At 42.5% G+C, this 17,801-nt stretch overlaps 1 protein-coding gene across 1 annotated transcript in view; it reads left to right on the top strand.

The window, feature by feature from the left end:
* The window catches only part of PXMP4 (peroxisomal membrane protein 4), a 121,412-nt gene that overhangs the window by 38,767 nt on the left and 64,844 nt on the right, over positions 1–17,801 (top strand). The window contains exon 2 of the mRNA XM_078652275.1: positions 13,426–13,488. Within this exon, the coding sequence (XP_078508401.1) occupies positions 13,426–13,488 (63 nt within the window). The remainder of the gene's footprint in view (positions 1–13,425; positions 13,489–17,801) is intronic.

Genomic DNA, 17,801 nt, shown 5'->3' with positions numbered 1-17,801 from the left:
TTAGTCTGTTCCTGTCCCAGTGCATGATGGGAACAGGGCAAACCAAACTACCAAGCCAATTCTTACACTGGGAAGGAAACAAGCTTCCGGGGACCGGTTTCTGGCATTTCAGCCGTCGTCGGCCCGGCTTGCTTGAATCCTGATGGTGCAATGAGCAAGGGACTCACATCTGAGTATACCCTTCCACGCTTAGGGTGGACAAATTATTTAACAACAAGGGGTGGTGATGGACAGAGTTTCTGAATTAAGCAGAATACTCTCACCCAGTCAAGAGATCAGGGCTAGATCCAACACCGTTTTTTAGCTCACTGCACCATCCCAGTTCAGAACCTGGCTATATGCAAATTAGTCTGTTCCTGTCCCAGTGCATGATGGGAACAGGGCAAACCAAACTACCAAGCCGATTCTTACACTGGGAAGGAAACAAGCTTCCGGGGACCGGTTTCTGGCATTTCAGCCGTCGCCGGCCCGGCTTGCTTGAATCCTGATGGTGCAATGAGCAAGGGACTCACATCTGAGTATACCCTTCCACGCTTAGGGTGGACAAAATATTTAACAACAAGGGGTGGTGATGGACAGAGTTTCTGAATTAAGCAGAATACTCTCACCCAGTCAAGAGATCAGGGCTAGATCCAACACCGTTTTTTAGCTCACTGCACCATCCCAGTTCAGAACCTGGCTATATGCAAATTAGTCTGTTCCTGTCCCAGTGCATGATGGGAACAGGGCAAACCAAACTACCAAGCCAATTCTTACACTGGGAAGGAAACAAGCTTCCGGGGACCGGTTTCTGGCATTTCAGCCGTCGTCGGCCCAGCGTTCGCGGTTCCTCATATGTAAATCTGCTGCCTTCTGATAGGCTGTGCTCTTTTGAGCCTCTCACAGCAGTCTCCCACAGAATTGTGGTTAATGAAGTCTTGCAACATCTTCCCTGGATGGGTGCCGTTATGCGGAGGTCCACCAATGCCCGCCCTGGATGGGCTTTGCGCGCTGAAGGGAATTGAATTCCGGCACTGGTCCCTCTCAGCTTCCTTCCTCGCAGGGGTGCACCCTCCGTGGCAGGGCCTGCCACGTGTAAATTAATGCTCCAAGTACGCCCCAGCTGGCGAGGGTGCACTCCGGGATCAGCTATGCCCCATAAACCCCTCAGCACACAAACTGCAGCCTGACGCGTTTCGCTAGTATAGCTTTTTCAAAGGCTGTTTCCCTATGTGTCACGTCAGCGTTCGCGGTTCCTCATATGTAAATCTGCTGCCTTCTGATAGGCTGTGCTCTTTTGAACCTCTCACAGCAGTCTCCCACAGAATTGTGGTTAATGAAGTCTTGCAACATCTTCCCTGGATGGGTGCCGTTATGCGGAGGTCCACCAATGCACACCCTGGATGGGCTCTGCGCGCTGTAGGGAATTGAATTCCGGCACTGGTCCCTCTCAGCTTCCTTCCTCGCAGGGGTGCACCCTCCGTGGCAGGGCCTGCCACGTGTAAATTAATGCTCCAAGTTCGCCCCAGCTGGCTAGGGTGCACTCCGGGATCAGCTATGCCCCATAAACCCCTCAGCACACAAACTGCAGCCTGACGCGTTTCGCTAGTATAGCTTTTTCAAAGGCTGTTTCCCTCTGTGTCACGGCAGCGTTCGCGGTTCCTCATATGTAAATCTGCTGCCTTCTGATAGGCTGTGCTCTTTTGAGCCTCTCACAGCAGTCTCCCACAGAATTGGGGTTAATGAAGTCTTGCAACATCTTCCCTGGATGGGTCCCGTTATGCTGAGGTCCACCAATGCACGCCCTGGATGGGCTCTGCGCGCTGAAGGGAATTGAATTCCGGCACTGGTCCCTCTCAGCTTCCTTCCTCGCAGGGGGCACCCTCCGTGGCAGGGCCTGCCACGTGTAAATTAATGCTCCAAGTTCGCCCCAGCTGGGGAGGGTGCACTCCGGGATCAGCTATGCCCCATAAACCCCTCAGCACACAAACTGCAGCCTGTAGCATCAGAGGTTATATTGCTGCTGAATCAACCTGTCCCATCTGCTATCTTGCGCCTCCTAACCCTAACCCTCCACACCCAAACATTTTTCTGCCAACAGAAAATACCGATCAGACCGACCCACAACCTTAGCCCAAAAAAATTGCTATATTCCATGAGTAGTTCAAATATTCATTGTATGGCTTGTTAAAATTGTATGGCTGCACTAATGTAGCGAGATGCAGTTGTGCTATAAAATAATATCTAATAATTCGGGAACTAATGCATGCTCAGTTGCAGATGTAACCAGTTTTGAAATAATACAAAACAATCCATCTTTTGGATTTGGTGAGGGGGGTGTGGTTTAACGGCTAGGGCTGCCAACCTTGAAGCTAGGGAACCAGGTTCGAGTCTCGCAGGAGGTTCACACATCCTGTGATTCTAGCCAAATCGCTTGATCTCCTTTTACCTAAAAATGAATACGTCTGTCTGTAATGCAACTGGTGCTTATGTAAAGCACTCTGATACCTTCGGGTCAAGTTTGCACTTATAAAATGGCAAGAAAAAAAGCCATAATTTACCAGAAACGCATGGTAATAATTGCTTTAGCTTACTTCTGAGCTTGCATACAGCTAGCTAATTATTAAATAACCATAAAATTACTGCCAAATATTTTAAACCCCAAAAAAAAATGAAAAGTCACACTAACTCTCTTAATGTTACTTCATAACTACGTCCAAGATGGTGAAATGCTTTAAAATGTTAAGCAAATTAAAAAATATTTTCCGGGTGGGTATTTCAGTTCTATTCTACAACCTATATCTGGTTGCTAGGAGAAGGGTCAGAACTCTCGAATTTCTCCTGAGCAAATGGCCTGATAGCTGTCGGTCCACTACTTTGGATTATTCTCAGGAATAAACCATTCTTTTAAACATCAACGTGCTTCTGCTTCGTTTGTTAGCTACCCTGATTCTACACTATTGCATTTGTAAATGCTTGCTTTTTCCGAGCCATTGTCGGTCATGAGCAAAAATTCACTAATAACTTCTCTTCTTTGGGCATGGAGCGAAGTCTTTACAGACCCCCCCCCCCTCATTTACAGTAAAATTGAAATCACACTTGTTGTACTAAACGTTAGTGTCCTACTGCACCAGACATTTTTGGATTAGTTCTGGATCAGTGTTTGTTTCCCAACAATAATGGACTCATTTTGTTTTCTAGTTTATTTTGTGCCACTAGAACTCACCCACCTAGAAGCTACAACCAACTGCCACTCTTCAGTTCTAAATATTCACCCTGACAATGCCTACATTCTAGATGACTACATCATTCCCTAGCAACAGGGACACCTCGCAGATACATGCTTGAGAACACCACACCACCTTCCCCTTCACAACACCACAAGATGATAGAACAATCATGTTACATAGGGAATCAAACATATTGGAAATGAATAGGAAAACACAAAATAACCAATATGTATTAGCGAACACAATCTTGCAAACGAGAAGGAACCCTCTTCGCACAAAGACCTCATCCCTTCCTTTTGAGTTACAGGAACGTCTTCACAACCTGTTCCCTGTGGTTGACATTTTGCAATTCTGTTACGATTCCATATTCTATGGTCATCAGTTTTCACTGCATTGCTAAGCAGCTTAATAATCTTCATAGGTTGCTCAATTTCCAACATGGACTTACTCACCCCTTTTTTTGGTATCTTGACTTTGACTCAGTCATCATCACCCACAACAGTCTTCTTCACCGCTTTCCTCACATCATACCCCTCTTTTCCATTCTCTTCCTCTCCCTCCCTCTCCTTCCATCCTTCTGTACCATGCACGCCATAATCAGCTTCCTTCCTTCTAGTAGCAACCCACAATGTAATCACCTCAGTACTGGCTACTCTCCATTTGAACAACTGGTAGGGAGTCAGCCCTGTAGAAGAATGTGGGGTGAATTTGTACTCTCGTACTTTTTTTTTGGTTATTACCAGAGACCACAGCCAGTTGCATTGCTTCCTTAAGCACCTTAACAAACCTTTCCACTACACCATTGCATTTGGGATGATACAACGCAGCTTTCTTATGCTTGATCCCTCTCTCTTTTAAAAAAATCCTCCACAACCCGAGAAGTAAACTGGACCCAGTTGTCCGATGAAAAGACGCAGGAAACCCTTCACCTTCAAAAAGATCTTCCAGAAAGCTAATCTGCTCCAGGTTCAACTGAGTTGACTATCTTTATCTCAGGCCATCCCGAGAACATATCAAGACAGACTAAAACCTAGTGATCCTGAGACTTCAACTTGGCCGTACCTAAAATGTCCACTGCTATGTCCACCTCTGGGCTACTAGATTGCCCTCTGATCACCATCGGTTGTGTCCTGCACTTTAGAATTTTATCCCTACATAAACATTGAGAGCAATATTGAACAACTCTCTGTGTGCACATCCATAGCCGGCCACCACTACGCTACCGGCCACCACTACGCTTCTCTAACCCGTTCTTTGATTTTAGCAATACCCATAGTACTCGTATGTGCATTAGCCACTAGTTTGTTTCTCCAACAACCAGGGACCACCAACTTGATGCTACGTATCAGCAATCCCCTTCTCACAGCCAAATCATCTTTGACATGCCAAAATCCTTTGAGATCCTCCTCACAATTCTGTTTTTCACTCCAGCTTCATCGTACCTTAGCTATCACCTGTTTGTAGTTCTCTAGGCTTTCTCTCCACTAAACTTCTGAAACGAAACCTTCACTAATCACACAGACATTTACCTCCTCTTCAGACTCCTTTCTAGCAACGAGATCACAGTCCTCGGGTAAGCCAGGACCCTTTGCAATACCCTACAGTCTGGATAGACAACCCACCAAGATGTTCTCAGAACCGGGTAAATATGAAACCTTAAACTCAAATTCTTGCAAGGCTACCACCCACTTTCTTATCCAATGAGATACAAAATCAACTCCTTTCTTTGCGAAAACTTCTTTCAATGGCTTGTGGTAAGAAATTTCCCCAGAGCACTTACCCCACAAAACATTTTAAAGTTTGCATACTGCCCAGTAAACACCAAGCGCTTCTTTCTCAACCACTGAGTAATTGCATTCAGCTCCTCTCAAATGTCTGGATATAACAAAATGGTTTTCTCTGAGCCTTCCACTTTTTGTAGTAATACAGCACCTAACCCTTTTGAACTCTCATCAGTCATAACATATGAGACCTTGGAGGGATCAAAACTTGCCAAACTAGGGACATCATTCAAATGTTTAATTATTTCAAACTCTTCACTGCATGCTTGTCCCCATTCAAACTCGCAGCCCTTTTTTAACAACCGACGCATGCATTCCGTTTTCTGTGCACATTTGGGACAAATTCATTGTAGAATTGCGCCATTCCCAAAACCTTTACTAATTCAACCATATTTTTGGTAGAATTCAGATTGCAAATAGCATTCATCAACGAAGGCCTAGCAGGGGTGTGGAATTTAATAAAATCTCTACTTGTGTATGGGGCAGGTTGCTTCATAAACCTACTTGTCCTGTAACAAAATCCACTTGCCCCTTTGGTGCCAGTAGTGGAGCAACAAATTATAGCTGCAATCTCATTATATAGGAGCTCTGATATAACCTCTCTGATTATGTCAGGGCTCATACCATAGTATTGTTTAAATACTTGCAATTCCCTTATGTTGCCACATTTCCGCAGATCTACATAATGGGGCTGAAGGTAGTGGTAAGCAAAAGGTCCAGGGCTTAAATGCCTTTTTGAATCTGCAATCCTACTAACTTGCATGTTATAAGGGTTTTCAACAACTCTTGTCTAATGTTTTCTCATACTGAGAAACTTTAGAAATGTATACATGACAATGGGAGACGTAAACCTTCTTCCAGAGTTGGGGGGGGGGGGGGGGGGGGTTGGAAGGAAAGTGAACTTGCAAACACTCAGATTTTCGCATGAACAAATCTACACATGCATATTTGCTCATGTTAAAATGCAGTTCACAAATATTTTCCAGAAGTACCATTTCTTTTCCTACTTCTGTAAATTCTCGGCAATTCACGAAAGCCGTATAGCTGCACTTAGTGCAAGGACAGATACCATGGGTGCACTTTTGATTCTTTCTTTAATAATTGGCCCCCTAATTTGGTCTGGCGTTGACCGTGACCTTTTGTGTTTATTAAAATTTGGTGCCTCTCTGTATCGGCTGTCTTCACTGTGAGTGACTGCATTCTGCTCTTTCACAAGGAGCATATCTGCACACAAAGTAGTTTTGTTCTGTACCAGTAACTACTGTGGCAGTGTGTGCTTTTTAAGACCAAAATGTGTTTTTTTTGCTTTTGCCAATGTTTGTTATAATGTTGAGGGCCCAGCAGCTCCCACACCAATATGGTTTTACAAACACCATCCCAAAGCTGACCACCAATTTTAGGCCTACTGGCTTTGCCAATGCTTGTTTATTTTTGTTTTCCTTAATCTTATTGAAATTGGTTACACTGATTTTCCATTATGAATATTTTTGGGAAATTTTAGCATGATGTTACTAAAGGATGCTGTAAAGAAATGGTACCTCAAATTTTACAGTAGTTTAGCAAAATGCTTTTTTCCTGCTTTCATTTTTTTATGAACATTTTATTTTAAAGGCAAAGAATCATCTATCTTGCTTTCAAGCGTCTGCAAATATTTGCATCAAATCAGAGCGCATTCTGGGAGCATTATACATTGCCTCATATTGCTAAACTTTGAAAACGTGTGTACACATTTTTATACTGGAACCTCGGTCGGTAGTGCAGTCGGAGCTTACAACTATTACTTGGAGCGCGCACCCTAATAACCAAGGCTTTCAATTAATGAGCCATAAATACAAGATTGAACAGCATAAACATATGGAAAATAAAATATGACAACTGCAGACAGTGCCCTTCCCTGATCCATAATGTGGTCCTACAAACTGGCAGCCAAAGGGTTTGTGCTGCAGGGGGTTGGGCCTAATTGTCCCAAGGACAAATTACACATGAAAATGTGTTGCCCTTGACTTCAAACAATATGTCCAGGGCGTCGGGCTATAGGAATTCCACATCCCTGCTTAAGCTTGATTCCTGACCCCGAGACTAAGTGCCCTAAATACTCCATTATCTACCATCAAATTTGCACTTGTCCGCCCTCCTAGTGAGACCAGAATCAAGCAGCTTTCCCAACACTGCGGCCAATCTGTCATCATGTTCCTTGCGATTGACCTCATAAACCAGGACATCGTCTTGATAAACCTCAGAAATGAGACCAAAAGGCATCCTCAGAAATGTGAAGGTCCCAAATGTACGTTTATTGTGCAGTATGTATTAGAGACTTCACCCACCGAGCAGCTACAACAACTACCATGCTTCTATCCTTGGTGATGCCTGCATTCTAGATGACTGATCATTCCCTAGCAACAAAGATACCTAGCAGATACATGCTTGAGAACACCACACAATCAATAAAGAGTATAGGGGAACAAACAAACCAATCTGCTGCCTGCTGCCCGGTACCGCCACCTTGCTCCACGGCCCCGGCTTGCTCTGCTTGCTGTTGTTGCCGGCGGGTCCTGGCTCCGGTGCGGGGGTGAAACCACAACTCCCAGCACCCAGAGCGCCGCGCCCAGCACTGACGCTAGACATCGCGCCAGGAGGCACATAAGTTGAGGCGGAGCCAGCACCCGGGGGGGGACAAACAAACCTACCTGCTGCCCGGTACCGCCACCTTGCTCCACGGCCCTGGCGGGGGCTTGCTGCTACTTGCTGTTGTTGCGGACTGGTCCCGGTGCGGGGGTGAAACCACAACTCCCAGCACCCAGAGCGCTGCGCCCACCACTGACGCCAGACATCGCGCCAGGAGGCGCATAAGTTGAGACGGGGGCCCGCGTTACGTGGGACATGTGCGGGAGAAGCCCGGGACAAGGGTGGGCCGTCTTTGGCTGGGCTGGGCCACCCCTCTGAGAGGTCCATTATTTGTAAGGTGAGTGGCACAAAGAAATAGCAATATGGGGAGACACACAGCAACACCAGGACTAAGGCATGCTACCACTATAGACAGCATGCTCGAAAGAGCTGTTAGTATCGTCTCATCTGAGATTGAACTAACAGAGAGAAGATTATCCTTGGGACTACCTGTACCCTAATTGAATCTGCCTGAAGGAGATGATTGGGGCAACTTTAGTGCCCCTCCTCCTTTGATACCCTCTGTGATAATTAGCACGGCTCGTCATCAAGAAACACAGTCGGGTGGTCCCGAGTTGTTGGACACCGAGAATAATGAGGCCGATGAAGACCTTACGGATTGTCAACCCCTGACTCATGCTAAGGTCATTGCTGAAAACGCTGTCCCAGAACCCAAAGTTACAGGGGCCAAAAGGAAAAGAACCGCGCCAAAATCTATTAGTAGCAAGAGAAAACAGCCACCTCGCTCTAAACCTCAATCCACAGCTCTGAGTTCTTGGATACAAGGCACTGTTGCTGTGCCCTTGGGGCCCATTGAGCCAACAAATGACATTACTGTTGACTTGACCACACCAGAAGCCACATCCCACTCTATCCATACCCAAACTGAGCATACAATTGCTCCAAGTACTCGTGTTAGGCCTGGCGATATCTCAATTGACACTATAGCGGATTCAGTTTATGAACGCATTAAAAACTTGGTTGACAAACATTTTAATGCTCTACCGAAACGTTTGGACTGGCTTGAAAATCTGGTAAAGAAATCTGATACCCACAAAAGTACATTTACTGTTGTTGGTAAAACCGGGGGGGAGCAGCACTCAAAGTCACTGAAAATAGTTAGTCAAAGTATGCCTCTGCAGATTGTTGACTCTATGTCTTCCCCTCCCAATACCGCTTGTGAAACGTGTGGTAACCATAAAATGAATCCACAGGGCTCGACAAATCCACTCGACCGCTGGTACATTTTATGAGGTCGAGCTATTTTTAGGTCCTACTCGCCCTTTCTGGCGAGTAGGAAAACATACTAACTTTTGTCCTCCGTCTTTGAAAACAGAGCAAATGTGACAAGATAACAAGATTTAAAGGCCTTTTTATTGCTCACAAAGCAAATGAGCAATAAAGATACCTTTAAATCTTATTTTGTCACATTTGCACTGCTTTCAGAGCCAAGGTCAAGTAGGTTACTGTTAGGTCGAGGAGATTTTTCAAGGTACTAGACCTGCAGGACTAGTACCATTTTTCAGATTTTTCAAGCCCTGATCCATCTTTTAAACCAACCCTTAGCGTGATGCTTCCGTCACGCACAATATCTGGTCACAACACTATTAGCAATAGTTTGCCTTGTAATCTTGTATCAGCTAACCCCATCCCCCTGGACCCTATACCCTCAAATATTGTAAAGGTCCCAAGTGCCCTTTCTACTGTGGATAATTCTGATAATAAGCCGTCCACAGACGTCCTTAATTTACCACCTGAAGCATGCCCTTATGTTGTAGTTCTAGCAGGAGTCCCTCCCCTAAAGAAAGACCAAATTGAGTCTTGCGAGCAAGTTCGGAACAAGAGTGTTGATTGGCTATCTAAACACAAGGGCCTAGGGATGGCAAATGCCAGTGAGATATTGATGGTCCGCCGGGTGGGACGGGTTGGATCTCCTCAAAAGAGCATCACAGGGGATAGTATTGTTGTAAATTTTAGATGCCCTCCGCTGGTAAAATGGCTATTGCGCGCACAGGTATTTTATAACAATTTCCCAACTCTCATCCATTCATTATCCCTGGGCTTTTTCTACAAACCTCCACTGGCATCATGCAACCTCATTATCCCTACACACACCTCACAGAATCGGTTCTCTGTTCTGTCAAGTCTAGACTGACTATCGAACCAATCATTACCTGTTGCACCTGAGACTAAGGAACTTCCAACAAATTGTCCCATTGCTGTTGATCCTAGACCCCAAGATCCTAATTTAGGTGTGCTTAGCTGGAATGTCGCAGGACTAGCAGCCAATTCTAAAATTTACTGAGTGGGGTGACTTAGTCTAAAAATACGATATTTTAATGTTTCAAGAGACGTGGTACACAATGGAATTATTCTTAGAAGGTTTTGTGTGTAATTATAGCATTGTACCCAGTCCTAGATCAGGCCGCCCTTCCGGTGGTCTTTCGACGTGGATAAATATCTCAGCCGGGGGTAGTATAAAACCCCTTGTGACAAATAACGTGAATTTCCAAGCCACGATTTATGCACGGTGGTATCGATTTTGTTTTATTAACGTTTATAATAATGATTTCACAACACTACCAAACAGGAATTTTATCAACTTGTTCGAGTTTATCGCTAATTTAGAACATCAGTACGTGCACGATAAACTGGATGGAATTTGCCTAGGTGGCGATTTTAACGCACGGCTTCTTAGTGACACTGACATAACCACCATTACTTCGGTCAGGGAGCCCACATGCAAAAGAGGGGTTGAACATTTGGATCACTCATCCACGTATATTTTAATTAACGTAATGGATAAGGTTGGAGTACATCCAAATAACAATCGCCCATTGCCTACATATAGGGGACGTGGTTGTTCCTCTATAATAGACTATGTTTTTATATCATCCTCATTGGCAAACCTCTTAGTAAAGGCGGAGGTTTTATGCACCACCCTAGGCGATCATAACCCTATTTCTACAATCATTAGATTTTCCCCCAAACCCGGCACCGTAAAAGAAGTCAGGGCTAAACACTTAGTGACATCTAGTGATAAACTTAGAGTGATCTGAAAGGGCATAGATACCAAAGTATTATTTGCAAACATAATAAAACAGTATCCACTATTTATAGAAACATATTTGTCAGGTAGCACCGCCTCACTTAATGACAGAACTGGATTTTGGAAAGCAGTGAAAGTCATGAGATCTATGGGCTTAGACATTACTCCCATAAGCTGGAAAATAACGAGCGAATCATGGGAGCCGAACTTTGCTAGAATCTACACAGTACCTTCAACGACCCCCAATATAAATCTTAGCCCGTCAGTCACCAAGGTATTTATATCAGTGACAGAAGTTGAGGATGCCATACACCAAAGCATAGGGAACAAAGCCCCAGGACCGGACGGGCTCCCCATTGAACTAATTAAACATGAACCCGATTTTTGAGCACCCCTCCTATGCAACGTTTTTAATAATTTGACTAACACAACTATCCAGAGTACCTGGTCGACTAGCATTATCGTGCCCATTTTCAAAAAAGGAGATCGATCTAAGCCCAGCTGTTACCGCCCAATTTCTTTGATAGACAACACTCTGAAGATTTTGGGCAGGGTTGTCTTCAACAAGATCAGGACCTGGGCCGAAGACAACCACATTTTAAACCACTGTCAACTGGGTTTTAGAAGCAATCTTGGAACTATTGAACAGTGTTTGAATTTAAATCTCATTTTGGGTAAATACACGATCGCACAAAAGTCACCAGTCTACTTGGGTTTTATGGACCTCACATCAGCATTTGATTTTGTTAATGGATCTCGCTGGTGGGCAGTCCTTTTAAATTATGGGTTGGACGAGGCTTTGGTTTATTTTTGGGCACATTTGCACAGGGATTTAAAGGCGCGGGTGAGGATTAGTAATGATGGGGAGGTCTCAGGGGATATCGTTATCGGTAGAGGGGTTAGACAGGGATGTGTTCTTGCCCCTCTACTTTTTATCCTCTATATAAACGAACTACATAACACCCTGTCAAAACTGACCTACGACGTCCCCAAAATTAACGGCAAACCACTCCCCGCGCTTTTATATGCAGACAATGCGGTACTCATGGGCCGCGCGCCCAATGCGCTCCGCACTTTAGTTATGGGTTTTGTGACCTTTATGGCCGACTTTGAGCTCTGCACCAATTTTAAGAATTCATATATTATGACTTGTGGCCCGAAAAAACATTGTATTAATTACATAACTTCTGGTAGTGAATCCCTAACACACACAAGCACTTTTCCCTATTTGGGCCTAGTTTTTTCAGAGACAGGATCCTGGCAAGCTCATGCGGCTCATAGCAGAAGTAAATTCTCAAAAGCAATTAATTCTATTCTGAGCCTCCGGCAGCCAAAACAAGCAGAGGTGGTCTTACCCATAACGAAGATTTATAAACTGCAATGTAATCCAACTGCCACATATGGCGCGGAAGTTTGGAGATTTACAAACTGCAGCGGGATCCAAATGGAAGAAAATAGATTCTGTAGAAACATTTTGGGGGCCGAAATCTCTTCTCCAACCTATGTATGTCATAGGGAACTGAATTTGTGCTATGTGGAGGATTTCATTAGGTCCTGCCCGGCTATATTCACTTTGTTTCCCTTTAGGATTTAATAATAACCTTGAGCATATGTATTGCCCGTGCGGTATTGGTATCAAACAAACGGTGACACACTTTTTATTTTTTTGTAAGTTTTTTGTAAAATACACAAAACAGTCCCTGATTCTGTATTTTAAAGCATCGGCCATCTTTGATTTTAAATCAGCACACTTTGAAATTTTACAGCTCGGAAGTGATGACTTGATTTGTAGTGTAATACGTTCTTACAAGTAGCAGTACGCTCACGTGCCTCCATGAGCGACTTCTAATGTGATAAATGTACTTAATAACGCCTAGAGAAACCTATCTATTATCGCCTTCTTTGTTGAAGATGACTCAAGACATAACTCCTTCATGTGTACGAGCTAGATATAATCAATTAAATCTGTGATATGCTCTGGTTACTGTTTACAACTTTTTGCATCATATTAAATATGATGCCATTGTCAAATGCACAACTATTTTTTCTTTTGTTTATTACTTATAGGGATGAAAGTCTACATATAAAGTAATTCTACCCTGATGCTGCTAATACTGCCCATAATCAAAGCACTTTATTTCATTATGATGCTGTTACTAATAGCCCGGCCCGGAATGTTGCAACTATAATCAAGCATATTTGCACTATGTTGTTAATGCTGCTATATTCATTGCACTTTATTAACAATACGTTGCTGCTTTTGTATGCCCGTCTAACTGTTTTTAAATGTTATCTTATCATCTTATTTGTAAATTTATTGCTGTAAGCACTTCAGTTGCATAGGATTTTAATGCGAATTTACATGTTTTAATTTGTATTGTATTTCTCCTGCTGGTGGTGATGAACTGTGCTTTTATGGATACTCGTAAAGATTATTGTAATTGAATTGAATAGGTATCAACATATAGATGGTTTTTTTTCTCATTTGTATGAGAGTTCCGTTTTGCTATGGGTAGGTTTTGAAAATTGATATTTGCTCCTTTTTTTCTCTCTTGAGTCTTTAGTTTGTTACAGATTCAATACAGTCAGAGCTGCACAACCAGGTCTATACAGTTTGTTTTATCCTAAGCTTAAGCAAGAATGAAAACCTAGCACTTTATTTACCCTTTTTCTTAAAAGTAATATTACTTGATGCTATTAACTGAAAATATTTTTGTTCTAGGTATGGAGCAAAAATTCGTGCACCCCATGCCCTGGTTATGACATTCCTGTTTAAAAGTGGAAGGTACAGTACTTTTCTTTATTTCGATCGAATATCTTCTGTCCAGTACTTTGGGCCCATTCACAAAGCTGTTTTCCACTGGTACTTGTGACTTGCTCCTCGAAATTCAGGAGTAACTAACACCTGCTCACCACTCAAAAATCTTTCTGACTTTGACCCTTTGTGTCTGCTTTGGGCTCTGCACTACTGCATATGCTTATAGTTCATACCATCTGTACAGTGAACTAATTATTTTTATCAAGTTTATAGGCGCTTTTGTGAAATGACTGAATTATGAAGAATATAGTGCAATATAAAGTTAACTTACATTAATAGCAGAAGGGTTTTTATTGATTATGGGTTTTAGTAAAGCACTACAAGCCCCTGGGGTGGCCCCGAAAGTGAACAAAAATGTGCCAATGGCAAGGGTAGCGTTGAACCAAGATATCTAAGGTAGAATGTGTAAAAAGCCTTGTGAAGCCAGCATATGGGCCTCGGGTGGGATGACTGGTTTTAGGTTTATAACCAGTAACTCTAGTCACAAATGTCAGGTGGCTAATTGTCTGGGATGTTATGCAGCCTCCAACATAGCTCTTAGCCATAGGTTTGGCAGAAAAGAGGAGTCTTCCTGAATCTCAACATACTGCCTGCCATTCTTTGATATTTTTTTTATTTTTTATTTTTTTATTTTACAGAGTTTTATATAGCGCAAACTTGATCTGAATCGGGTATCAGAGCTCTTTACATAGCACAAGTTGCATTACATGTGGGCGCATTAATTTTTATTAGGCAGGATGGGTGAGGAGGTGGCCCAATGGCTAGAACGTGAGACCTTGAAGCTGGGGAACCGGGTTCGAGTCCCGGCAGGGACGCTCAACGTCCTGTGATTCTGGTCAAATCACTTAATCGCCCCATGCCTAACAAAAAATGAATGTGTCCATCTGAAAAGCAACTGGTGCTCACGAAAAGCACTCTGAAACCTTTGGGATCTAATTTGCGCTATATAAAAAAATAAATGTTGATGATCCATGTGTGTTAAGGAGTTGCTTTCAATCATCTTGAGGTAGAATGAGCGAATCAAGAGTATGTTCCGCTTCCTGGATTTTAGACTTCTGGGTGGATAGTAAAGGGCAAATGTAGTAGACAAGTAGTTGTTACATGAGTGGCCTTATAAATGATGCAAAACAACTAGATGTTTACTTTTTTTGTTTGTTGTAAAGCCAGTGGACTGCTTTCAAGGCAGGAATGATGTGGTCATTTTAATTAGGTCTAAATAGAAGGCACTTTTAGTTTAGTGGCTGGTTTGTTGGGCAGGAAGATGTGCTCTCTGTTTTAGTAATCCATGCAGTATATTACAAGACCTGTCATCATGGAGGCTTGCAGGAGTCATGTTAGGATACAATTTGCTTGTATTGCTTTCAGAATTTCCAGAGTAATCTGCAACTTGGTCTTCATATTGCACCTCCTAAAATAGTCAGTTGTTAAGCAGGAAAGTAGGTTGCTTGAGGGTTATATACGAAGTAGATTCTTGCTTCTAGTGGCATCAGTGTGAAACAATCCGTATGGACCCTGCTGATAATCTGGTTACTAAATGTAGGGTAGCATTAAATTAAAAACTGGAGCTTGTGGGGCAGACCGGTCAGGATCGAAATCTCAGTACAATGGTGAGACAGAACTACCACTGTAATAACCCATCTAAAGTATTTCACATGATCATTGGTTTGATTAGTAGGTGCAACTGGTATTGTGCAAGTTTGGTTATTTTTGCAATAAAGGCCTATAGATTTAAGAGATGCTCTATGTGAGCCTGTGGCTGAATAATTGCTGTAATTCATTTAGATGTTATCATTTTACACTTTTGTTTCAGATTTCTGTTGAATGCTCTGTCTCACAGAGTTGTGAAAATGCGGCCATTGCTTCCTTAAACTTCAACTATAATGACACCATCCAGTTGTCTAGCATAAGACTGATTGTCACCACATTAAGTTTTTCCAGTAACATGGCCTTCACAGGGATGTGGAATTTCGTAAAACTTCTACTTGTCAGTGAGACAGGTTACTTCATAAATCTGCCTGTTGGGTTAAAAAAATCAACAACAAAAAATCCCTTGTCCTTTTGGTGCCACTTAGTGCAACAACAGATTATGGTAGCAATCTTGTTATATGTAACAGCTCTGATTAAAGTCGCTCTGATTGTGCTGGGATTGAATACTAGCAATTCCCTTATTTTGCCACATTTCCGCAGATCTACATACTGGGTCTGGAGGTATGGATAAGCAATAGTTCCAGGGTTGGAATGCCCTTGTGAGTCTGTGCAAACCTACTACCGTGCATGTTTTAGGGATTTTCACCAGCTCTTTTCTAATGTTTTCCAATACTGAGAGGTTGGAAATTTACTCCTGACTAGGGCAGAAGTGAAACTCCTTCCAAAGGTTGGGAAAAAGTGAATGGAGGGGAAATTAACTTGTATACGTTCAGCAGATTTTTGCATGAGCAACTCTACACACATCTCCTCCTTCTAAAATGCAGTTCACCAATATTTTCTAGGAGTACAATTTACTGGCCTACTTTTGTAAATACTTGGCAATTCATGGAAGCCATAAATCTGCATTAATGCAAGGACATATCCCAATGGTGCGTTTTATTTGAGACTTTCTTAAAGAATTGGGGCCCTGATTAGATCTGGCGTTATCAAAAAACTTTGGTATATTAAAATTGTATGTCTCTATCGGCCGGCTTCATTGTGGTTGAGAGCATTCTTCTCTTTCACAAAGAGCATATCGGCACACTAAGCAGTTTTGTTCATTGTCAGTGACCACTGTGGCAATGGGTGCTTTTTTAAGAAAAAAAAGTATTTTTGTTTTTTGCCAATCTTTGTTGTAATGGTTTGGTTGTGGCAGCTCCCACAATAAAGCTTTACAAAAACCATGTCAAAACAAGACACACATTGACAAAACCAAAAGGCTGACCACTAATGTCAGACCTATTTGGCTTTGCCAATGCTTGTTTTTTTCATGTTTCCCATAGTCTTGATAAAACGGTTACACTTTTTTTTCTTTCTATTAATATTTTTTGTAAATATTAGCATGCATCAGCACATTTTAATCATTCTTAACTTTATTTCGACTTTTTTGAGTCATAAAAGTACATATTTTAAAATACAACAATTTAGATTAAAAATCCGTGTTTTGAGTTACAATTGTGGCAATAAAAAGCTACAAAGAACAAGAGTCCAAAACATTCAAAGCAATGGTGCAGAGTAGCATTTGAGGCCCCATTATTTAAAATAATAAATTAATAAAAAATTGTTTAAAAAATCTATTAAACATTTATATTTGGGCCAATTAAGAACAAGCACAACTTCAGATGAGAAATACAGAGTAATCCTAATATCTATACATCAATTTCTAAAAGTCGCCCTCTCTTTATCCACATTTCCTGCAAAAATGTGGACATTGCAGTGACAAATAGTGGTTTCATGTCAGATTTCAAAATTCTTAGTGTAACTGAATAGTTCCTTATGCCTAAGTTCCTACATACTTGTATGATCCATTTTTTCCTAGCCTTCTCATAGGCCGGGCAAAAAAAGACCACATGGACCTCTGTTTCTTCTTCCATGTGACACCCAGGGCATAGATAACAGGAATCATCTGACCACTTGTTTGTTAGTGCAAATAGCGGAAGGGTGCCATATCTGAATTGAAGATAGAGCCTCCTTGTCGACGAAGGATATATAATATCCAAGGCTTGTTCAAAGGAGTAGCTACATTTATGGTTCAAAAACACCCAGGTCAGGCTTGTGGTAGAATAAGCTTGGCTTAAAGACGACAAGTTATAATCTTTCAGGATTTTGGATAACATTTTTTTCGAAGTAGTTGCACATGCTTCTTCAGGGGTTGCTTAAAGATCCTCTCTCCCAATTGCCTTACAGGAGTCCCTTACAAAGGACAGCCAAGGTATACTTCTAACTGCTCCTGGTGACTGTAGGAACGACCTGAGCTCCTCCCTGTAGTGGCTTAGCTCCTCAGTACTCCATAGCCGACGCCAATATAACAATGGTCGACTTGAGATAAGATCCGCCACAGGAGAGACACCCATGTCCATCCTTAATGGTACCAGTGGGGTGTTAATTGGCAATGCTGCAATACTTCGGAGGAATTTGTTTTCAGTTATCGTTAAAATGTTAGTTTTGGTGTGCCCCCAAAGTTCCGCCCCATACAAAGCTGCGGAGCGGGCTTGCACTTTGTAGATCTCCAATAGCTAGCTCATTGCCTTTGATGAACAACCATTATTCATTTTCCTTATCCCACCTATAGTCTGTGTAAGCCTCCGGTTTGC

This window comes from Lissotriton helveticus, chromosome 7 (genome assembly GCF_964261635.1).
Source record: "Lissotriton helveticus chromosome 7, aLisHel1.1, whole genome shotgun sequence".
Taxonomy (NCBI): Eukaryota; Metazoa; Chordata; class Amphibia; order Caudata; family Salamandridae; genus Lissotriton; species Lissotriton helveticus.
This window is presented reverse-complemented; position numbering and strand designations above follow the sequence as displayed.